Genomic DNA, 25,488 nt, shown 5'->3' on the forward strand with positions numbered 1-25,488 from the left:
GATGTGGTGTTATTTGAAAATAACGGACTTCTTGTGGTGACAGTAACTCTGCTATGCATCAGGCCACGTCACACCATCCCGTCCTTGGGCCTCATTTGCAAATCTTATAGTAAAGTTGTGTGTAAATGTTTGCATAAGCCAAACTGAATTAAAATTTTTTGCCGGATTTACAAAAGTTTCAGAAAGGCTGATTTTCTTCAGACTCGCGTGCGTACATTGATCACCTGTAAAGTGCAAAGCGTGTTCCCAACACAGCTCATTTGCATTTAGTGACGCCCACAAAACTCCAAAAAAGGTAAAGTGCACAGAGAGCTAGGAGCACAAAATGAACAATCAGGGTAAAGTCTGAAAAAAAGAAGTCGAAGTTATTTTGATTCACTTCTATGCCAATAAAAATATTGAATAATATTAATAATAATAATAAGTGAGCTCTAAATTTTCCATCAGCTGAGGCTTTTGTTTACGGCTTACAGCTCTGCTTTCACATAATGTTCTTGATGGTACTCTTAGTCCCTGACCTGGTGAACTAGCATGAGGAGGTGTTTTTGATCGAGACTCCAAAGCTCTTCTATAAGTCGCTCTGGATAAGGTCGTCTGCTAAACACTATAAACGTAATAAAAATAAGCAAATTAAACTTGACAGTATATTCCAGACATAAAAATGCAGTAATCCATGCTATGATTTGAACTTGATCAAGTCGAGGTTTACATTAGTTAGTCTTCTTATGCATAAATTTACACACACTCAGGACGCTTCTTATGTAAACGTTCGTACTAGCGATTTACGAATAAATCCATCCAGGTCATTTTTGCATTGCATGCTTTCCTTAATAAAGACACTAAAATCATTTTAAAACACTGAAACTTTTTTTCTGAGGAAAAAATGTAATTATTTGTTAATTCACGGTTTTGTAATGCAGTTCCTGGTAAAGAACATTGTCACATATTCAAATTTCAAACATCAGCGATTCTTTTGCCATTCTTTATTTTTTCCTTATTGTGTGCGAGTTTAAGACGAAGGTTTTTTTTTTATTTGCTCATTTAGGGTCTAAAGATCTGAGTGCACAACCAAGCGCTGCTTTGTATTTTATCAGTTATTAGAAACAAATCCGATTTTTCAAATTTTCCTAGTTTGAGTGCTACAAAGAACTATATTACATTCCATTATATTACATTATATTACATAGTGTTTAATAACTGTTGATATTCGGTTATGCACTCAGAGTGTTGGACCATTTTCATATTTATGTCTTTTTTTTTTCTTTTAGACATCAGTTTGCTTTTGTACAGACAGTTAGAGGACATTACTAATTCTCCTGACATCATAACATTCATTCATCTAAAAAAACAGTGCTAGAGGACTAAAACACAGAGTGTAAAAAAAGGCAGCTTGATTTAATATGGCTAGATTTCATTATTTTCACCAAAAACACAAAATCTCTGCACCGATAATTGTTATATGATATACTTTGATAATCGCCAAGGACAGTGTTTTTTGCATGGACGCTATCCCTGGGGAGGAGTCTGCCTAAGTAGCCCATATCTTCTGAGGACCTTCAAGGCAATCCCATAACCCATAATGGTGATATTAAAGTTCAGCACGTATCTATTTTGACCTGTACACCTTTAGATCAGTACTAAGACGGATTCTGAATCATAAATCAGTGTTTAGACAATGTTACTGTGTTGTATTTTGGTGTTTTCACAAGATTTGATTAATCAGTACATCATCTTTGTTTCAACATTATTTTGTAAAAATCTGAAAATTGTTGATGGTTTCATTACACGTTCATTCTCAAATTGCGCTCTATGCACTCTATTCTCACACTATACACTTTGTTCTTGACTATCTAATACCTGGGTGTTTGACGATAAGTAACCGAAAGCTAACATTTAGTGCTAAACACAAATAGATCATTGAGCCTCCAGAGAAAAACAAAACAAAACAAAACAAAATGGCTGGCCAAAATCTTCCCTCCTAATTTGTGTCTGTTTTGTTGCAACAGTCTTGCTCAGTGTGTTCTCGGGCGTTTTGAGAGCCCTCTATTTTCTTCTGCTATATAGAGCACACTTCCTTTCCTGGCAGTTCTAGTACATCACCTGCATATTAACCTCTCACAGAGCTCACAATAGAAACTCAAGATCTGAGACACAGCTATTGTCTCTTTCAGTCACCTTTTCTTTGTCTGGCTGCCAGCAGCCTGGGTTCAGAAACGATTGTTATTAGGCAAAGAAACCAATTAACAAAAAAAAAAAAAAAAAAAAAAAATGAGGAGGCAGGGCTTACTACAGTCTCAGTTAAATACATAGCATGAGTGTCAGTGGATTAGAACCGATACCTCTGATCAAACTTGGATTAGATAGAGTTTTTGAAAGGATCCCTTCCAAATTTTTGTCATTTTTTCATATCACGCTCTGATTAAAACCCCTCTGACTGAACTTTTCATTCCAAGGCACAATAAAAAAACCAACTTTTTCTGCTTTTTCCCGGAAATAGGTGAATACAGTTCACCCCCATGTGTGCTGTGCTGCTGTTGTAGCGATTTGGTCCTCCTGTAAATTAAAAAAGCAAAATACGCTGCAATATAAACTGTAGCATCCATGTACACTGAAAAAAAAACAACAACAAGAACAACAACAAACCAAAGTCAAATGTAAAACACAATATGTAGAAGAAATGATTATGCTGTGAATGAAGTTGGTTTGGATCATACCTGTCCTGTTGTGCTTCTTCTAATGGTCTGTATCAGTGCTGAACACCTCGCCACATTCTGAAGTGTGTGGGAGAGAATCAGCGCGCCTGGATGGACTGCATTCAGCAGGAAACCTGACACACCGGCAAACACAAAACTTGCTCGTTACCCCTTGCTGTAACCCAAACACCTGACCAGTATCACTATCTACCAACCCCTACCCCTCGCTGAAACCAAAACACTCAGCCAGTACCACTACACACCAACCCCTACTCTTTGCTAAGGCCCAAACACCCAACCAGCATCACTACACACCAACCCCGAACCCTCACTGAAACCTAAACACCTGACCAGCATCACTACACACCAACCCCGAACCTTCACTGAAAAACAAACACTCGACCAGTACCACTACAAACCAACCCCAAACCCTCACTGAAACCTAAACACCTGACCAGTATCACTACACCCCAACCCCAAACCCTTACCGAAACACAAACAGTTTACCAGTACCACTACACACCAACCCTCACTTAAACCCAAACACCAACCCCCAGTACCAATACACACCAACCCTTAACCCTTGCTGAAACCAAAACACCAACCCCAAACACTACCTACCTATCCCAAACCCTCACTGAAACACAAATATCCAACCAGTACCACTACACACCAACCCCTAATGCTCATTGAAACTAAAACACCAACTCCTGATACTACCTACTTACCCCAAACACACCCTGAAACACAAACACCCAACCAGTACCAAGACATACCAACCCCAACCCAAATACCTGACCAGTACCACTACCCACTGACCCATAACCCTTGCTGCAACCCAAACATCCAGTCTGTAACACTACCCACCAACTGCAAACCCTTGCTGAAACCCAAACACCTGACCCATAACATTACTCACAAACCCCTAACCCTCACTGAAACCCACACACCTGACCCTCAACACTATGCAACAACCCATAACTCTTGCTGAAACCCAAACTAACACTTCCCCCTAATCCTTGCTGATGTTGGAATGCTAATGGAAACTATATCAGCATTAGCTCAGGAAAATTATACCTCACCTGCTGCGAGTGGGACTGTAGGCTCCAGCAAAGGACTTTTGGGATGTTGGTGTCACATCTCCATCCGCCTCACTCTCACTCCGCCCCAAATCTGCATTAGCGTGCCAGTTTGTCCCTCCGCTAGCTGTAGAGGATACTGCAACAGGACAAAAGTAGGAAGGATGGTACAATGCTGATACAGGAAATTGGGTTGCATATATGGTATAGAAATAAAATAATCCATTAAGATGGTGTTATACGTGTCTCATAACCACACATACATGTATACATATGGTTGCAACACGGTTTCTATAGTGATCTTTAAAATGTTAAAAATTTCTGTAAAGTTTTCCACAAGATTTTGGAGTGTGGCTGTGAGGGTTTGTGATCATTCAGTCGCAAGAGTGTAAGCGAGGTCAGGCACTGATGTCGGGCAAGGAGGCCTGGTGTTCAGTCAGCGTTCCAGTTCATCCCAAACGTGTTCAAAGGTGGAACAGGTTTGGACTTGGCGCTTAGTTCCAGTGAAGGGAAATTATAATGCTACAGAATACAAAGACATTGTATACAATTGTGAGCATCTAAATTTGTGGCAGCAGTTTGGGGAAGGCCCGCATATTGGTGTGATGGTCAGGTGTCCACATACTTTAAGCCATGTATTGTGTCTGTCTAACTAGTTACTGGCTAACCAAGTCATTAACAGTGTCTCAAATCATATAGCATGACTTAATACCTAAATGTACTTATAAGGTTAGCCTGTAGTACAGACTATGTTTAGCTATTCCAAAAGTTTACCTATACACCAATCAGCCATAACATTAAAACCACCTGCCTCATACTGTGTAGGTCCCCCTTGTGCCTCCAAAAACAGCTCTGACCCTTCGAGGCATGGACTCCACGAGACCTCTGAAGGTGTGCTGTAGTATCTGGCACCAAGATGTTAGCAGCAGATCCTTTAAGTCCTGTAAGTTGTGAGGAGCGGCCGCCATGGATCAGACTTGTTTGTCCAGCACATCCCACAGATGCTCAATCGGTTTGAAATCTGGGGAATTTGGAGGCCAAGTCAACAACATGAATTCTTTGTCATGTTTCTCAAACCATTCCTGAACAATTATTTTCAGCGTGGCAGGGCACATTATCCTGCTGAAAGACTCCATTGTCATTAGGGAATACTGTTGCCATGAGGGGTGTACTTGGTCTGCAACAAAGTTTAAGTAGGTGGTATGAGTCTTTGTAACACATGAATGCCAGGATCCAACATTTCCCAGCAGAACATTGACCAGAGCATCACACTGCCTCCGCCGGCTTGCCTTCTTCCTATAGTGCATCCTGGTGCCATCTCTTCCCCATGTAAGCGATGCACACACACCCGGCCATCCACATGATGTAAAAGAAAATGTGATTCATCAGACCAGGCCACCTTCTTCCATTGCTCCATGGTCCAGTTCCAGTAGGTTGAGTAGGTACTAAAAACTGCATACCGGGAACATCCCACAAGACCTGCCAATTTGGAGATGCTCTGACCCAGTCGTCTAGCCATCACAATTTGGCCCTAGTCAAAGTCGCTCAGATCCTTACGCTTGCCCATTTTTCCTGCTTCCAACACATCAACTTTGAGAACTAACTGTTCACTTGCTGCCTAATATATCCCACCCCTTGACAGGTGCCATTGTAAGAAGATAATCAATGTTATTCACTTCACCTTTCAGTGGTTTAAATGTTATGGCTGATTGGTGTGTATATATAGACAGGTATCTGTAATAGCACCAAGTCCACACCAGACTACATTCTAGACTTACCTGGTTTTATCTTGCTAATTTAATCAACTGTGTTTGAACACAGTACACACTTTCTTGACTCATACATCAGCTATTTAGCAAAAAAATTTCTATCTGGGACACAGTTAAAAAGGATTTCAGTAGATGCTGTGTTACCTGATGAATAAGAGCTGGTCCTGCTGGATCTGCTAAATGGAGCTGGTAGCGTTTGATAGCCCAGATGATGTTGGTAGCCTCGGTCATATTCGTAGCCGTAGACTGGCCGCCGTCCTGCAGTGTTGCGGTTGTACCAGCCTCTCAGATGCTCCACCACTAACGCCTTCTGCATGCTTTTAGCCAAAAGTTCATTCCTGCTCCTTGGAGGTCTTAATGTTGCATAGGGATTGTGCACCATCCCGTAATTCTTGCTGCGCCCGTTTCCATGGTACCCGTGCGCGTGATATGAGGGGTTGACATTGTAGTGTCCTTCGAGTTCATTCTCGTATACATAAGCACCATTAGCACTGGCATTACTGTAGGCCTCATAGTCAGCAGTGGCATACCCGGGTACATAATATGCAGCAGGGCTGTACGGTGTGCGAGGGTGAGTGTGTGTGTGAGTGTGTGTGTGGTGGGGAACCAGGTTTGGCATGCTGCCCGTGCTGTGTTGGTGATGGAGTGAGGAAGGGATGAGGTATGGAGGAGTGGAAGGACACGGAGGACCGAAATCGGCACTGGACACACTTGTGCATGATGAACAATCATCCAGGACCTCGGTGCTGTTGCTGCGGCGACCTGGAAATACGGATCTCTCCGAACCGGAATAACAGAGGAAATGAGACTGAGACTCCAGGCTTCCGCTGCGATGCCGGAACGCGTGGGCTGGATCCTCAGACCTGCCAGTTTAATAAAGAAATTATACTGGGAACTTGCTTCGAAAGGGGCAGTAGCTGCTTAAATGACAAATTTCATAATGTTTCTGTACCCAAGCTGGCTGCTGCTGTAGGCGTTACGGGTCATGGCGAGGGTCTGTGCGACGTTCTGGAGCTCTGCCTGCCTGCGAGGGACAGTTTTATACGGACTGCTGCTGGCCGAGGAGGCATCATGAGAGGTGTAGTACAAACCAGACTGAACATCACACTCCAGTCTACAGGAACAAGGAGGAGACACAATAAAAAGGAGACGTTTATAAAAAAGAGGACGCATTCATAAAAGTTGGACACATCACAATGAGGATGCCCACACCTGCTCAGCGCAGTGTCGTGGTTTGTGTCGCTCTCGGAGGATCGTCTCTGCGTATCGTAGTCCAGGCTGACCGGAGGAGGAGCATTGAGTAACGGAGAGCACTGCAGGGAGCGAGATCGCCTCCTCTGACTAACATCATCTACACAAACGTACACACATGGCAGAACCAACACAACAGCTGTAGCAAAAATGTTCAGTTTTTAGCAGGATGCTAACAGTGTAGTGATACGGGCTGCTAAACTGAGTAGATAGAAGTTTATTCATAGGCACAGTGGTTGGTGATATGACAAAAATATCATGTCCCGATATTTCTACACATTTCTACGATACATTTGTATCATACTGTAGGCTTCCTAACAAACTGCCAGCAAAAGAGCAGTGTTGCATTTAAAAATAAACCTTTAAATAATTAATTTGATGATATTTTTATTTAATGTCTAAAGTACGTTAGCACTGTAAAGGAGGAAGATTTTTAAAAAGCCGTAACTTTTTTTGTCGGTTAAAAAATTGTAAAAATATTCAAAACAGTAGCAGCTTTGAGTTCATATTTGTTAATTCCAAAAAATTATCTGAACGTTTATAACAGAAAGTTTTAGCATGATTTAGCAGAAATTTTGAACTAAATGTAGCAATAAAATGTCAGACTGCTAAAAAAAAAATACTAGCAGAAATGTTTAGCAAACTGTTGAGGTAAATATTTTTCTTAAAATAAAATAAATGCATGTTGCGAAAATGTTTCAAATTTCAAAATTTATGTGGCAGAAATCCTATTTAAAAAAATGAGCAGGCTTTTTAAATAAATATCGGTGAGAAAACGGTTACCAGGCTGCAAACTTAAACCACGTTAGCATGTGGAAATGTTTTACACTGCTAAAGTGAGTGTTTGTAGCAGAAATGTTTTGTAAGCTGCCGAGGAAAATTAGAAGGGTGATGAATTTAACGCTTAAGGCTAAGAAGATTTGCATTTAGCTGCTATAATAAACTTTTGGCTGCTGAAATGACAGATTTTTCACTTTATTTTCTCACTTACTGTCATCCAGAGGAAGGCTGTCAGAAAGCGAGCTACATTCTGACTGACCCAGTTCTTCTGTAAAAGAGAGAAAGATGTTGATATTAGTTATATATAGCAACGTGTATGTGTGTGTGTGTGCTTGTGCATGTGTGTGCGTGCCTTTGGGGATTTACTAAACCTGAAGAGACATGTTAAGAACAGACAGCAGATATTTCAGCAAAATGAAATGTAAGAAAACTCCACCAGCATGCTTTAGTATAAATGCATCATGGCAATTTACACGACATTCACTTTGCTTTAAGATGGATTTCTACGCTTCACAATGTACATGGATTTAAAGATATTTTTATATTTATAGCACAGCTCTGACGAATTCTCAGTTCTGATTGGTTAGAAGGTGTTGATTAATTTTCTATAACAGCAGCTCTGACAATAGTGCAGCTGCAAATCATAGGTTTATATTAATGCACTCCATCTAGTACATTATTATTTACAGTAATGACTTACACGGGGGCTTGTATGGGGGATGCTTTTCATAATTTAAATCTAATAATAAACGGATTAATAATGTGTTGTTATTTAAAAAAGAAACCTATCATTATCAATCTGGTGACTTTAATAACTTTAAGTTTTCCACCACAGGAAAAGTCTTCAGGATGGAGGATGCTGTGTTTTGCAACTTCTCTGTAAAAAGTTGCATTTTTTTTGCCTTATTAAGAGAAGTTATAGTAAAAGTACCGTTTATAGCTGCTATAATGCAAGTGATAACAGGGACATTCCACAAAATGTAACTATAATAGGATAAAATGTAAGCTTGGTCATTCCAATTAATAAAAATTGTAATCATTTGCAAGTTGTTGTGGTATAAGAGAAATAAAACATTTTGGTAAGTGTTGTTATTGCAAAATAATCAAATAATAGCGGTAACTACACAATATCATATTAACCAATATAAAAATATGGTATATTAAATATGGTACAAATTCCACTACCTTATGTATATGATAAATAAGTATGAGATAATATGATATAAAATCTCAGCTTTCTCTTTAAGATCTTCACAGAGTGAGCTGGATCAGTTGTTTGAATGTGTGTGATATGATTGATGCAGCATGACAAAATGTTCATTTTGTTGGTTATCTCTTAATGACTTACACCTGATAATGAACCTTTTGGATTTAAGTCCCGTGCTGCTTTTGACCTTTGACCCCTCAGAACACCCCTCTGATCTTACCAGCGATGATCCTCGAGGCTCTCTGCGTGGGTCTCTTGCCCTTCTTCACACGGTAGCGGTTCATCTCATCCTCGATCTCCTGAAGTTTCTGCATGGCATCCAGACAGTTCCTCCTCCGCTTCTTCTTCACCGTTTTGCCGATATCGGGTTCAGACGCCAGCTTTTTCGCCGCTTCCACAATCTTCCGCTGCAGAGCAAAGCGACTCTCCAGGTTCCTCAGGTACGGATCCTATGCAAAACATAGACACTTAGAGACACTTAAATAGTTCATCATGCACATTATTAAACACCTGAAAATTGAAATCAGTTGATAATCATGATCAAAAATATACATAAAACTCATACTTACATAAACATATATGGAATGGTGTTTGAATTTTCATGCTTTAGTTTAAAGTCAGTTTTTAAAATAATCAGATGAATAAATTTACACAATTTGGCTGCACGACATCACATTCAGATTCAATAAGAGGGGTCCAATCATTTCTTGACTGATGAATTGGAAAACTGTATTAGGAATCAACTTTATACCGGTTTTAAAACCTTACGTACAAATTCATATTATGAAATAAAATTTTGTTTGATTTAATTAAACATCAACATTTGAAAAACAACTCTGAAATTAAATTTATTGTAGATTTACAACATTTAAATCCAAAACATAGTGCCACAAATACCATTCTGTGATTAGCAGAAACTAACAGGGAAACAATCATACACTTAGTATTAAAAAGCTACTATTTATAGGGATTTGCACCAACCTCGTTATATGGGAAAAGGTCGTCCAGTTTGAAGGATGTGCCGATTCTCCTCCTGATGCCAGGAGGTTTCTCACCCGCACTCATCGGGTACTCTTTAGGGAGTTTACCCGTCAGCTCCTGAACAAAAAACACAATACAAGTAAGACATACTATAAATGTGGAAGAAATACAATAATAATAAATATATTTTAAAAAATTTAGTCTCATCAAATCAGAGATTAAATTCCAGCTACAAGCTGAGAACTATACTAAAAATTAATTATACTGTATATAATAAAAAACAGATGATGTATTCTTACCGCTTCCCTCAGGCATATCTCCTTCAGCTCGGCCATTTTCTGGCTCAGGATGTCTTGAATTTCTTTCTCCTTCACCCTTAATTCAGCCAGCTTCTCTTTTTTCTGCTCATCGTTCATCTCCGAGTCTGCAGAACCTGGACATCAAATTTCATGATCATACAGAAGATAACGGTAACCACTAATATAATATACTGTATACTTTATCTGGTTAAATAAAATAAAAAAAAAATATATATATATGTATATATATATATATATATATATATATATATATATATATATATATATACAGAGATAAATGAAATTTTTAAAAAGCTTTATTGATTATATTGTTGTACAAAATGCTTGTAAAGTATATAGTAAAGTATGTTTAAGTAGAAATATTAATGAAATATTAATAAAAACATTATGCATTTTTATATGATATATAATGAATAAATAGTTATATAAAATAATACTGCGATAATAATATATTACAAAATATTGTCATGCAGTTGTATAATTAATATTTTAGGACTACTTTATTAACATAAGAATATTCGCAAAAGTATGACAAAATATCAGTTATAATATTAATTCTGTTATTTCTTAAATACACTGCATTATATTGAATGGAACAGAAATGAAACAGACAGTAAACTGAAATAAAAGTAAAGCCACCAGTTGAGACGAGGCTCCCGTTGCTGGCCATGATGAGCTGATTTTTGGTCCCCAGATTAAGTTTAGTGGTTTTTGCAGCGCCGTTTTCCGTCAGGTCCACAGCGATGTCTCCTAAACTTCGGGCTGCGGTCATTTTAGCCTGTACAGAAAGACGAGGAGAAAATCTCACTTTACAGCAAAACAATAAAGACATAGTGGTGTCTGTAATTCTCCAGTTCTCCTTATTTATCATCCTACTGATGCTAGTAAGTCACTAAATTTTATTAACAACTTATAGATCTGTCTATATACAGTGAGGGGAAATCAGTATTTAGACCCTTTTGTTTTTGCTATATAATACACTTCAAAGTTACACACACAATGTCTTTTGACTTTGTACTTATAAATATGTATTCATAACCATAAACAAAGATATTAAAAAAAAAAAAAAATTGGTATGTAGGCAAAAAAGTATTTGGACACAATATTAAACAACTATATAGGTAAAGGTTATATAGAAATAAATCAAGTTCTAGATATAAATGCAGCCAAAAAAAAATTATTCTCATGCAAATTGCACCTGGTGTCATTTTAAAAGAAAGTTTAAGGAGCTTCCTAAAGTTCTCAGGCACAGTTTTTAAGTAAAAACAGCAAAAGCTACAGAGCCACAGCAAAGACCTTAAACATCCCTGTCGATAGAACTGATTGAATAATGTGCAGGTGGGAAGTTCATGGAACCACAACTAATCATCCACTAATGAGGTGCGCTAATGACGCGCTCTCAGACTACTGATAAGGAAGGATAAGAGAGAAGCCAGCAGTCACTGGAAAAGAGTTGCAGGACGACCTGAAAGCAGCAGGAACAACAGTTGGGGGTCCATCAGAGGGACTCTCGGAAGCTTGGGGATTTAAAGATGATTTGGCAAAAGGAATCTGCCAAAGTGTAACCACAATACTACAGTACTGCAAAAAGCTAATTACTTCTTACCGTAAACATATCAGAGCTGTAATTGCCAACATCAGCATTGCAGCTTTGCTTTGCAAACTTTAATACATACATACTTTTGTGTTCAAGTCAAAAGGCATTATGGCTGTAAATCTGAAGTGGATATATACACTAGAAGTATATTAATTAAATAACAAAAAGAGAAGTGTCCAAATACTTTTTTCCTTTCACTGTTTCATACAATAAAATAATAAAATAAAATGAATGATTGATTTCAGAGAGTTACTCATGTAATGTGTAACTGGTGATAATGCCGTTCAAAAGGAAGATGGATACGTTTCATATTGTTCCACACTTTCACGTGGACTGTAAAGAATTTGTTGAATACATTAGATGTCTTTCAGAATGTATCTACTTTTAATGAAACCTCCAGAAAGACATAGTATGCTGGGTAAATCGGGACAAATCAGGATGGACGATCCAGCACTACTGCCAGCTGATTTCTGCCTCCTGCAAAAGTAAGTGTGTGTGTGTGTGTGCGTGCGTGTGTGCGTGTGCGTGCGTGCGTGTGTGTGCGTCCACACATGTAACTGACCTTGCTCTGTTTTCGATCGAGGTAGAACTGATGCTGACTGATGGCCATCACCCAGATGGTTTTGATCAGAGAGTGATTAGCATACCACGTATAGATCACTAAACCCGTCTGTCCGAACGTACGCTTAGTCACTGCTCGCCTGCGAACACACACACAAACACACACAGTTCAGTCCAACTTTTGCCTAAACACACTATTTAGCAACCAACTGAAAAGGTTTTTGGGGCAAAGCTTCAGTCTTTCAACAATTCCCTTTAGACTTCCATATTATAAATGAGTTTGTATTGAATGGGTTTTGTAGTTTTTTTTCCCTTCACTGTAGGGAAATTTAAAAAAAAAAATCCTTGTCCTTAGTATTACAAATCCAGTTGGAAAAACAGTTTGTCCAGTTTGTCATTTCCTGGAAAACCATAAAAAATCCCGATGACTCAGCCTGCACTCAGCGCATGCACATAAACATAAATTCTGCCCTTCAAACGTGTCTGGATTCCCGACAACAACAAACTAGTGTATCTTCCTCTTCGTTTAGTAAGGAATCCTCCACAGTTGAAAACAAGACGACAGATCACAAGAGATAAATATAGGGTTTGTGCAAGAAATGGCTGTTTCTGTGGTTTTGAAAGTCATGCAGTGTCCACATTTTGATGCTTAATATAAATTTATAAAGTCGTTATGGACAAGCTTGTCCACTCAGCAACCGAACACCCCAGGCCATTATTTCCATTCTTATATGACCAAAGTACAATATCTACATGACCAGAGAGAAATCTATTAACCTCAAGCAGATAGTCACGATGACATTTCAGAGATTAGTTTGAAATCTTAATGTCTGATGAAAATGTCAGAAATAATTAGACACAAATTATTTTTCTGGGCTTCAGGACTTCTTTATGGCTGTTTCTATGGCAACAGTGATTGTCAGACCAGATAGTAGGCCACTTCCAAAATTGCTTCCTACGCTCTACATACTACATGTGCACTACATAGGGTATAGCGTCCTATATAGTGCACTGTATGGCCAATAAGATGCCATTTAGGATTGTGGCTTGGTTTGCTAACTGTAGACGTCTCAAAAAAAGACATCTCAGATTTTATTTCTTATCTTCATTATAGTTCTTGAATATTCATCAAAGTTGGTTTCTAAGCTGAAGCTAAACATGTATTAGCTAATATAGTATATCACAGCAACATCTCAGTAGCTAATACAGAATAAATCGAATCTCTTGTGTATTAGCTTCATCATATTGAATCGACGGGTTAAGAGTGGTGATGTTTAGACGCTGCTTTTGGCATGTAGAGAAAACTAAAGGATTGTGTGTCTTGTAATGAAGACTTTCTAAATATTAGTCAAAAATCAGTTGAGGTGTTGCCCGATTAACGGGAGATAACAAGTTTGAATCCTGAAGATGCCACAGCCATTCAGTGCCAAGAGTCCAAGAGAGTATAAATGGCTTTGCTGTCTGGGTGGGAGGGATGTTATACCCTCTCTCCCCTGTCAATCACAGTGAAATTGGCCAATCATTGGCATCTATGAGTTCATGTATGTGGAAGGGGGTAGATAGCACTTTCCTCTGAGTCCGTTATGCTGCCCTGTGATGTAGCATGAGCAACAGTTTGAAAGGATCCAGTTGGCTGGCTTCACGTGTATCAGAGGAAGCACAGACAGAAATGTCTCAGATATGTCAGGCTTTGTCCTGCGTACCAACAAGGTGATTAGCTCTTTCATATAAAGCAATGTTCAGTGTTACACTCTATCCCATTCATGTTTCAACTAGTGAACTGTTTCTGTTCCGTTACGGTCCTGATACCAGACAGGATACTGTAATGCAAAGGTCACGACCAGCTGACTAACATACAGATACATTCCAACTGCATCAACTGTCATCTCACCAACATACACACACGCACACACACACGCACGCACACAAGTTCTGGCCATCGAATACAGGTCCGTTCTCACCTGTGAGGATCGTTCACCTCCACTGCAAACTTCTTCTCTCTGAAGTACAGATTCTCCAACTGCTTCCACTGGAACAACTAGGAAAAAGACAGACAGTGTGTAGAAGTGTGGGTAAAAGTGTGTGTGTGTGTGTGTGTGTGTTCATACAGTAGCAATGTTTAACTCTGTATTACTCATTCCCTCTCCAGGTGCACATTTGTTCAGGGTTTAGTGAGTCACTCTGTCCGTCTGAGTAGAACTGAAAGCTGTCTCAGTCATTAGTAATATATAAACAGGTAAAAATCATTAGCATTACATGCGCAGCAATATCCAGGTAGCACACTTACATCGGCATGAGATACACATCTGGTGTCTAAACATTTCGCAACAGACGAAATGTTAGTTTCTGAATTACTTTAACTGTAATGTGAAAGGTCTACAGCAATGAGGATGGGTGTGCTCCAAAAAAACAAACAAAAAAAAAAACTGTCCAGTGTTTAGATTTTTGGGCTTCTACCAGCAAGAATAATGTTAACTTTGTTACTAAAGTATCCAGTGAAGCTGTAGCTTTACGGTGAGTGCAACACGACACGACTAACACGAAAAAATATAATGCAGGTTGCATTTCTGACTACAGTGTCTAAACATCTGGGCACCTCTGGCGTGGGGAATCTTTAAATATTCTATTATATTAATTTAATTTACCGTAAATCTGTTTCATCACACCACCCACCAGCATGGGTTGATTATTTTCTTATAACAGTCTGATAAATTAATATAATATAATATAATATAATATAATATAATATAATATAATATAATATAATATAATATAATATAATATAATATAATATAATATAATATAATATTAACTTAATTTATCAGACTGTTGTAGGAAAATAATCAACCCTTGTCCACGATGTGATGAAAGAGTTAACGGTTATCATCCCAAACTTGATTATTTTCCTAAAATCAGCCAACAATTTGTGTTTTTTTTATTTACTGCAGAATGACACGTCATGTTTTTATCCGTTTATAGTCATATTAATGTTGTGGAACGTCACGTTAACTCTTGTTATCACTTCAGTTATAGTTATTTCTCTCATCAGCCCCTCTTTTCTTCTCTCTTAATAAGACAAAAAACTCAGCTTGTCATGTAACAGAGAAACCACAAAGCGTAAACTCCTCTGTCCAGAAGACTTTCCCATGTCGGAAAAGTTACAGCTTCACCTCTGACCCTGGAGACTCCTTCCATCAGCTCCTTCCATAAATGTTAAATAACGTCTCCTCCATATCAGTGATGGTACATTTTTCTTTGTTAAATAACAACATGATTAAAATCCATTTATCAGTAGAATTAGATTATTGTGGCGTACTGCTGTGTAAGGTGTTAGTCTAGAAACTATAACGAATAAAACGAGTGCATTAATATAAACCTGTGATTTGCGGCTGCACTACTTGTAAGAGCTGCTGTTATAGAAAATGAATCAACATCATCTGACTGATCAGATTCAAGAATTCAACTATTTTAACAAGACAGTCTTGTCAAGCCATAATAACATCTGGCTTATGGTTTAAACATATTCCTTTCAGTATAGAAATAAATTCTTTTCTATACAGTACAGTAACATATAGCGAAATACTTTTAGAATTATTATTCCATTTAAACACAATCGTACAGCACATGAGTAGTTTTTACTGCATTTTAATTGAATACACTATACACTATATTAATTTACGAAGTCCTAAATAAATAAATATTTTAAGTATTAATAGCAGTATTACACATTTCTCAGTATTATTATTATTATTATTAGTAGTAGTAGTATCATGATTGAGTTTGAACATGACCTTTGCCTACTTTAACACTTATATAATCCTCTAAGCTTCTACATTTTAGTCTCAGCATAGCTAATGATGTCAATAAACAATGTTCTTACTTATTTATTTTGTCGTATTCCAAAACTAAATCCAGAGTCCATCGCGTTGTATGTCGTTTTGGACGCTGCCGTATGTGCTGTTTGTCCTCAGCGTGTCTTGTCAGGTTTGATGAAACCCTAAAGGCACACAAAGCCAGACCTGCCTCCAAATACCTGCCTCCAAATACCTCTCTCTCTCTCTCTCTCTCTCTCTCTCTCTCATTCTTTATCTCTCTCTCTCTCTATCCATCTATCCATCTGTCTATTGCTCTCATTCTCTCGCTCTCTCTTTCTCTCTCTGTAAAAATGCACAATCTAATTTACATTAACTTTACATTAAAGATCCCTTAACTGACATTATTTAACGCATTATTTAACATAAACTTCAGCATTACGAAAAATAAGTGACATTAACAACACAAATAACACTTTAAATAACAACTTGACATTTTTTAAATTATAAACCATATAAAATATAAGCCAAAAAATCAACACGTACATTAACCAGCGTTCACACTGTCACTGAGTAAAATTAAATCCATAACGACCGGCATGAACAGCACCTTAATGAACATGATTGTGGTTGTTAACTGTTCTCACTGACGTTATAGCAGCTATAAACAGTCATTCCCTCACCAGACTCTATTCTCTTTCTTATTTTAGTAATGAAAAAAATGCAGCTTGTCATGTTAGAGACACCACAAAGCATCAAAACTCCTTTGTTCTGAAGACTTTCCAAATGTATTGTCTGTTACAAAGTCAACTGACACTTAAACTGGAGACTCCTTCCATAAACATCTCATAACATAAACATCTCTTTACAGAAAACTTCACCACATCAGCAGCTTTTCTTTGTTACATAACAGCATGTTATTAAAATCTGGTTTTTATTAGCTGTGCATCATGCGGAGTGTTCAACATACAAGTCCCTGTGAATGAGCTGTTACTATAGAAACAGTAATGTATTGCCATTTATAGTCTAGTCAGAACTGCTGTCAGAGCTGCTGTTATAGAAGAAGGATCAGCACCTTCAGACCTGAGAATTCGACAGCGCTGTGGTATAAGTGCCAATAGTTACACCTGGAGACTAGAGTTCTGTACGTTATCAACATTTATTAACATGCTGTAAGCAGATTTGTGAGAATTTGGGTGGATTGTAAAAATGGGTTGTAAAATTTACAGGACTGTAAAGCATATTAACAGTAAAGTACTGTAATATCTTACTTAGTGTAAGATAAAACATACCAGTACAGGTGTTCATTTGGTTGATGCAGGATACAACTGAGCTGAAGGTTAAGGGTCGGGCTCTAGGACCCAGTCATGGCAATTATGGCAGCACTGGGATTTGAACACACAACCTTCTGATCTGTAACACAAAGCCTTACCCACTGAGCCACTACAGCTAGCTCAGCTAGCACACATTGATTCAATGCAATCTTTTAGTGCTAGTTAATTCACTGGTAGAAGTCGTTGATTCAGTGTGAGCTAGCTGAGCTAGCTGTAGATCAGAAGGTTGTGTGTTCAAATCCCAGTGCTGCTAAAATTGCCATGACTGGGTCCTAGAGCCCGACCCTTAACCTTCAGCTCAGTTGTATGCTGGATTATGTGTTATCTTATACTAAGTAAGATATTACAGTACTTTACTGTAAATATGTTCTACAGTTTTTCCTTTTGATGTAAATTTTACAACCCAGGTTGGCAGTAAATTACTGTAAAGTTTACAGAATTTTTTAACAGTGTACACTAATGGTTAATGGCTTCTTCTTCTAATACTGACATTTACAGTTTATTAATTTTAAATAATGCTAGTTAACCTTAATGTAAAGTGTTACTTTCCAAACAATTACAAAACAGCCAAACACCTATTTGTGTGTAGCAGTTTATGTATTTGACATGTACACTGTTAATTTACGTCCATAAAATATATACAGTATATAGTATCTATAGTAGGAAATTATTAATAGGGAAGTAAGTTTTATTGTTTCTCAGGAAAATGTTAAAATGGCTGTTGCAATGTTGCAATGCTGGTGTCCGATACAGTAAAACCAATTTCACTGACATTCCAAAACTGCAACTATAAATGGCTAAAAATGTACACTATGTTGTACTTTAACAAAGATAAATGTGCGTTCTGTTGGCAGATTGCCATGATATAACCAGAATAACGCCTGCGGGGTGCGTAGGAAAACAATCCTCCGCTGTGGTAATGTCTTCACGCATCATATCCTGTTGATTATTTTGCTGTAACTGCATGCCCTGTACAGCTTTATTCATTCAGTTACATTAAACTGAATTGAAATAATACTTATAATGTTTTCTTTTTAAATAGTAATACATATAGTACAAACTATAAAATTGAAAATATATAAAAGGAGAAATAAAGGATGTGTGGTTTTTAAGTAGAGTTGAAAATTCTGAAATAGCTAGCGTTCCTAACTTGCTGTGTAACACTGTTCCAGAGGCTCAGGGTCACGCAAGAGAAGAGGTTTTCCTCCTCCTGAGCTGTGACTCATCTTCTGGATTAACACGCTGTGGGCGGGGCAGTGATGAGTGAAATGTACACGATATCCTCTTTATCCTAAATGTAATCAATCACTCGAGACATGCTCACTGTCTGTTAGCGTTCTTTATGAATGTAGTGAAAACATAAGGTGTAGATGCTCGTAGTTTGATTATTGATCATCTTTAACACGTCGCTTTGTTTTATTTCTCTTTGATATTAAATGTATATATGTTTGTGTGTTTGTGTCTTTCTGCCTGTCTGTATGAATCTGTGTATCTGTCTGTGTGTGGTGTGTAACAGTCTGTCTGTCCTCTGTGTGTTTTTCTGTCCATCTGCCTTTGTATCTGTCTATCTGTGTTTCTGTCTGTGTATCCAGGAGTCTCTGTGTATCTCTGTCTGTGTCTTTCTCTCTGTCTGTCTATCCAGCTGTCTGTCTGATTCTCTGTGTGTCTGTCTGTCTGTATATGTGTCTGTCCATGTGTGTTTGTGTCTGTCTCTCTGTGTGTCTTTCTGGTCTGTCTGCATATCTGTCTCTCTGTGTATCTGTCTGCCTTTCTGTGTATCTATCTGTCCGTGTAACCATCTGTCTGTGTCTGTGTGTGTGTGTGTGTGTGTGTGTGTGTGTGTGAGAGTGTGTGTGTGCAGTAGAAGTATAATCTGTCCCTCTGAGCATAACGGATGAGTGATCGTTTAAGAAGCTCCTTTAACTAGTTTTGATGGTGAATGATGGAGTGTGTGTGGAGTGTTTAGTGTATTTCCTGCTCTAACACACACTGATTCACCTCATCAGCACATTAACACACCCTTCAGCAATACGACATGCTGTAACACACTCATCGTGCAGTGCTATAGGGTGTGTTAATGAGCTGATACATTTATGTAACATATGGTTTAGAACACTAACACAAATTCACTGATCATACGAGACACAAAAATTCAACTTATTTCCAATTAAGAAATAAACAATAAAACCCTCTAAATCTAAAAGGTAAATATTCTCTCTTACCCGTCGGGGTTTGACTTTGTCTTGGATGTCATACTGGCCGATTCCCTTGTAGCTGATCCCGAGCCACCATGGCATGCCCTGTTTATCCTGAAAATAATACAAAATACAAATACATTTTTAAAAAATGTTAGAAAGGTAAAAACAAAATAAACTGGTTAAAAAAGAAATCAACCAAAAATGAAATTTAGCAAATGTGCAATCATTGTGATGGTCATGATGATCCTCACCAAAGGGGCTGAGGTTAAAAAGATTTTCGTATTTATTGAAGTATTGTTGTTACAACGAGGGGAAGTAAGCATTTGGACACTTTTGATTATGTTATTTAATATACTTCCAGTGTATATAGTATATCCAGCCATGTGTTATTTCGGGGTTATGTTGGGGTCGTTATCTTGTTGTAATGTCCATCATCTCTCCAGATTAAGTTTCTCGGCTGATATTGTGACACACAGATGACATTATGTCCCGGTAAATCACTCCATTCATGTTTCCTTTGATGGCATGTAATGCCCCAGTGCCATTTACAGAGAAGCAGCTCCATATCATGATGCTCCTCCAACCTCCATACTTCAGGTGGTCTTGGGATCATACACACAGCTCTTCTTTCTCGGAATATGATCATTTGGATTATTGCCAAAAAAAAATCTATTTTTGTCTCATCTGACCAGAGTATATTGTTCCAGAAGAGTTCTGGTTTGTCTCTTCTGGAACAATATACTCTGCTACTTTTATAGCAGAGGAGCTTTGTGTAAGGGGGAGGGATGAAGATGATTCATTGCTTATTGTTCTCTGTGTAACTGTTGTTCCTGCTGCTTTCAGGTCGTCCTGCAACTCTTTTCGTGTGTCTTTATCATTAGTCTGAGAGCACACGGTGAATTCTTGCATGGCGCCCCTTTGCGGGGAAGATTAGTTGTTTGTCCATGAACTTTCCACCTGCGTATTATCAAAGCAATTGTACTGACAGGGATGTTTAAGGTCTTTGCTATGACTCTAGCTTTTTTCATTTGAGTGCTATTTAATAATAGCACTCAATAGGTAGACACAATAGTCTAATAGACACAATAGGTCCCTGAAGCCCCTTCTACTTCACCATGATTGCTACTTCATGTGTGAAATCTTCTCAACTAATCTTTTATAAAGACACATGGTGCAATTTACATAAGAATATAATTTTGCAGCATTTATTTCTAGAACTTGGTTTATTTTTTTGTAACCTTTACATATACATATATTTGTTAATGTAGTGTCTTAATAGTTTTTTCTCTATCATTTTTTAAACATATCTTTGTTTATGAACACATGCTTTTTTGTCTGTACAGTCAGACTACAGAGTCAAAAAGACATTGCATGTAAACTTGAAGTGGATATATGCACTGGAAGAATATTAAGTGTCTGAACACTTACTTCCTTTCACTGTGTTTATTACCTTCACTTCATAATAGTGGACTCCGTATGTAGGCAGCGACTCGACCAGCGTTAAATACCTGTAACACACAGCAGCCGAGAGTCTGAGTGCACATCCAATAACCGTGTTTATTTAATCACTTAACCGCAGAGAAGATAACACATGACATCATGGGCCACGCTCTGTTTTACAGGCTGCCTCTGTAGCAAAGTCACTAAGACAGAGATAATAAACACCTACAGTAAGCAGTGAAAAGCTCGCCATACTGCAACCAGTTTATTTTTAGAATAAAAGTTACAGTTCACTTATGATTTTGTACACTAGGCTAAATTACAGGAGCAAATACAGATACATGAGATGCAGCATATTGCCTGAGGTAGTGATAAAAACACACAACTCATGACAGAGTTTTATTCCATTTAGTAAAAATTTACTATCACTCAGTGTGTGTGTGTGTGTGTGTGTACTTACTGTACGATGGCCTGTCCTCTCGACACACCCTTCAGCAGCTTATACTGCTCAATCACTCTCTCCTCACTGCACAGAGACACAGACATGGTGACAGATTACCAATAGATGGATATGCTCAAGCTGCAGAGGAATGTGACCATACCTCTCTCTCTCTCTCACACACACACACACACACACACACACACACACTTGTTCCCTGCAGCACGTCAGCAGAAACATTCTTTTACTCATCTCCACTCACTGAGATGTCCGAGATCTACTTTTAGGCCGTGTTTAAACAATATAAATTAAAAACCAATGTATCATGCTGTTTAAGGATAAGCAATGAAAAGAAAAAGATTTTTTTTCCCTATGAAACACCAGAAGCAGAAACACAGTCCATAGTGTCTTGCGCTTTTTTTTTTTTTTTTTTTAGAAAGTTTAGTGCATTTAAACTTACAGTCATAGAGAGAATGACAATACAATTAAAATTTTTTATTTTTAACTATTTAAAGTAATTTATTGTATATACTTGAACATGTAACTCTTATACTGTACTGTTATAATGAGTTTTTAAAACTGATATCATATGAAAAAAAACAAGTTTTTGACAAATCTATATCTGTCCTAAGGACTTAGTTTTCTATATTTCTTTTGTTGTTTTTCTTTTTTTGTTTTTTTTTGTCAGTTTTGGCCTGAAAATGAGCATGAGACACAATGAAGAGTTGGCCTACAATAATGTCAGCGAGTGTGCACTAACAAAGCCAACTGTGCCAATACTTTAGTCTAAAAATAGAGAGAATATCAGGTGCTAACTTTGAAAAAGTGCATATGACAAAATATATGACAAAAATGTCTTTGAAGCAAATGGTGCCAATACTTTATCTGTATGAAACCCTGTGAATATCAGGTGCAAACTTTGTCAGAAAAAGTTTGTCAAATATGACAAAAAAAATATGACTGCAAGGCAAGGGTGCCAATACTTTAATCTTAACAAAATAAAGAGAATATGAGGTGCAGACTTTGTCAGATGAAGTTCAAATATGACAGAAATGGTAGATGACACTCCAAGAGACCAGCGGAAGTAAGGGTGCCAATACTTTCATCTTAATTTATAAAGAAGATTAGGTACAAACTCAAAGCACGAATGGTAGTTGATATTACAGCACACTAGCGAAAGCAAGGGTGCCAATACTTTAATCACAGTACAAATAGAATATCAGGTGCAAACTGGTCTACAATGCCATTACTATATACCCTGTGTAGTGAACATATATAGTGAATAGGCTGCTTTGTGAGATTGTGTTTAATTTAAAGACGATGGATGAAGCAGTGTTTTTAAGAGCGTTAGGACTGCAGGCTCTGTAATGCTTTTATGTTTTTTAAACTTTTTTTACGGGGTTATGGGCTGTGATGCTCTCTCAGTACCAGTACGCCAGAGACGGATGCTCCTTCAGCACTTTGGTTGGCAGAGTTGGGAGTTTCTTTAAATCCTCTCTGGTGGCCTCATCACTGAAATCACATAACAACAGTGAATTAATCACCAGTAAAGCACTGAAACATCAGTTCCACCAGTTCTGTAAGATATTCTGGGAAAACAGCTGGGTTCAAGGCAGTCCATCACAGGGCACCACACACACACACACACACACACACACACACATGTACACATCAGTATGTTCAATAACACACAACTCAATGCTGGATTTTTTTCTTACCTTGTGTAATCACCTTTAGCTTCCTGTGAAATTAAAATAATTGTTTTTATTGAGTGATTATTAAAATAGCAGGAAGAGAATATTACGAGTGTGTGTTTCGTACCTGCAGAGCATGAGCAGCCAATTTAAAAACCAGTTCACTCTCCACCTCAATGTCACCCTGCCGGTTTAAACACCATGCATTTCAGACACAAAAACATTGCATTATTATTATTATTATTATTATTATTATTATTATTATACTCAGCAGGTGCCCCTCTTGGATCAAAATTACTTAGTTTATTTCAACATACTAAATAATAACTTCGTGATATCATACCATTTATTTTAGGATTATTTCACTGGAAGATTTAAACACTGCTAAAGTGCCTTTTAGGGTGCCCCAATGCTAGATAAATCATAATAGTGTGCCTTCTAGGGTACCTTTCCTGTGGAGAAAATGAGATACAGTGCCCTGTGGACTTCCCTACATGTAGGAAAATTAGATAAAATGCCCTGTAGTCTCCCCTAGATGTGAAAAAAATGGGGTGAAGTGCCCTCTAGAGATCCAGGTACATGCAAGGAAACATAAAGAAGTGCCCATTAGGGTGCCTTTCAAGTGGAGAATACATGATGCACTGCCCTGCACACAGGGTTCAAAGAAACATAATGAAGTGCCCTAAGTGGAGAAAATGTGATGAAGTGCCCTATAGGCTCCCTTACATGTGAAGAAACGGGAAGAAGTGCCCTATAGATGCTGGAAAATGTGATTAAGTGCCCTATAGGCTCCCCTAAATGTGAAAAAACAAGATGAAGTGCCCTATAGATGCTGGAAAATGTGATTAAGTGCCCTATAGGCTCCCCTAAATGTGAAAAAACAAGATGAAGTGCCCTATAGGTGCTGGAAAATGTGATTAAGTGCCCTATAGGCTCCCCTACATGTGAAAAAATGGGACGAAGTGCCCTATAGGTGCTAGAAAATGTGATGAAGTGCCCTATAGGCTCCCCTACATGTGAAAAAAACAGGATGAAGTGCCCTATAGATGCTGTAAAATGTGATTAAGTGCCCTATAGGCTCCCCTAAATGTGAAAAAACAAGATGAAGTGCCCTATAGATGCTGTAAAATGTGATTAAGTGCCCTATAGGCTCCCCTAAATGTGAAAAAACAAGATGAAGTGCCCTATAGGTGCTGGAAAATGTGATTAAGTGCCCTATAGGCTCCCCTACATGTGAAAAAATGGGACGAAGTGCCCTATAGGTGCTAGAAAATGTGATTAAGTGCCTTATAGGCTCCCCTACATGTGAAAAAACAAGATGAAGTGCCCTATAGGTGCTGGAAAACGTGATGAAGTGCCCTATAGGCTCCCCTAAATGTGAAAAAATGAGACGAAGTGCCCTATAGGTGCTGGAAAATGTGAAGAAGTGCACTATAGACTCCCCTAAATGTGAAAAAAAAAACCAGGATGAAGTGCCCTATAGGTGCTAGAAAATGTGATTAAGTGCACTATAGGCTCTCCTACATACGAGAAAATGAGATTAAGTGACCTAGAAGTGCAAGAAAATGTGCCCTCTAATGTGCCTCTATAGCAGAAAAAAACGACTTAATGCCCTCCAGATGCCTCTGTTTTTTTTCCTTCAGTCCATTGCTTGAAATAGAGGTGCCCTTTTTTTTCATCCCAGCCCCTCAGGCAGACTGTTTTCACCCCGATGTCAGTATAAATATTGCGATATAAATATTGTATACATTTCTGTAGCTGATATAAAACAGATTCAGCAGAAACCATGCCTGCTAACTATCTTGTTTTTGAGTTATTGATAGACTGCAGATGTTTGGGACGGATCAGAACGTAGAGAATGGGTTGTGAGAATGATATGAGATGTTAGGAACCTACATTATAGATGCCGGTTTTAGCGTTGAGGAAGAACAGCTCCACCGTTGTGTGCTCCTTCAGCAGAGAAATGGTCTCAATGTAAAACCTGTGAGGCAGAAAATGGCACGTTCACATTTCATTAAAAACTAATAATGCGTTGCGGAGAGGCATGCTGAGGTCAGCACTTTCAGGAACACGATCATTGAGTGGACTTTTAAAGTGCAGCAAAATTTTCCAAATGTCAGTTCATTCATCAGTGATGATGTCTCAGACAGTCGGGTTCAAAAAGTCTGCGTGTGCTACCAAGAACTGTTTATATTTCATCAAACACGATTCTCCGTTTCTCCATTTTCATTATTGAAGAATTTATTATTTAACACAGAGACAGAGTCAGTGGTTATCTGTGTCTGGAACTCAAATCTACCTGAACATCCTGCTTCATTTTTTTTTTTTTTAAC

General features: G+C 38.1%; 1 protein-coding gene across 2 annotated transcripts in view; it reads right to left on the minus strand.

Moving 5' to 3' along the window:
• Positions 1–453: 453 nt before the first annotated feature.
• frmd4bb (FERM domain containing 4Bb) overlaps positions 454–25,488 on the minus strand; it is a 41,062-nt gene continuing 16,027 nt past the window's right edge. For both annotated transcript variants that reach the window (XM_034312139.2, XM_026944896.3), the window contains exons 5-24: positions 25,052–25,136; positions 23,283–23,339; positions 23,180–23,202; positions 22,890–22,973; positions 21,483–21,548; positions 21,033–21,090; positions 19,607–19,693; positions 14,200–14,276; positions 12,240–12,378; positions 10,720–10,858; positions 10,060–10,193; positions 9,761–9,877; positions 9,000–9,228; positions 7,784–7,840; positions 6,754–6,892; positions 6,494–6,655; positions 5,686–6,404; positions 3,776–3,911; positions 2,715–2,827; positions 454–2,553 (exon numbers count right to left, since the gene is read on the minus strand). In XM_034312139.2, the coding sequence (XP_034168030.2) occupies positions 2,734–2,827; positions 3,776–3,911; positions 5,686–6,404; positions 6,494–6,655; positions 6,754–6,892; positions 7,784–7,840; positions 9,000–9,228; positions 9,761–9,877; positions 10,060–10,193; positions 10,720–10,858; positions 12,240–12,378; positions 14,200–14,276; positions 19,607–19,693; positions 21,033–21,090; positions 21,483–21,548; positions 22,890–22,973; positions 23,180–23,202; positions 23,283–23,339; positions 25,052–25,136 (2,602 nt within the window). In that variant the 3' untranslated portion in view covers positions 454–2,553; positions 2,715–2,733. The remainder of the gene's footprint in view (positions 2,554–2,714; positions 2,828–3,775; positions 3,912–5,685; positions 6,405–6,493; positions 6,656–6,753; positions 6,893–7,783; positions 7,841–8,999; positions 9,229–9,760; positions 9,878–10,059; positions 10,194–10,719; positions 10,859–12,239; positions 12,379–14,199; positions 14,277–19,606; positions 19,694–21,032; positions 21,091–21,482; positions 21,549–22,889; positions 22,974–23,179; positions 23,203–23,282; positions 23,340–25,051; positions 25,137–25,488) is intronic.

This window comes from Pangasianodon hypophthalmus, chromosome 16 (genome assembly GCF_027358585.1).
Source record: "Pangasianodon hypophthalmus isolate fPanHyp1 chromosome 16, fPanHyp1.pri, whole genome shotgun sequence".
Lineage (NCBI taxonomy): Eukaryota > Metazoa > Chordata > Actinopteri > Siluriformes > Pangasiidae > Pangasianodon > Pangasianodon hypophthalmus.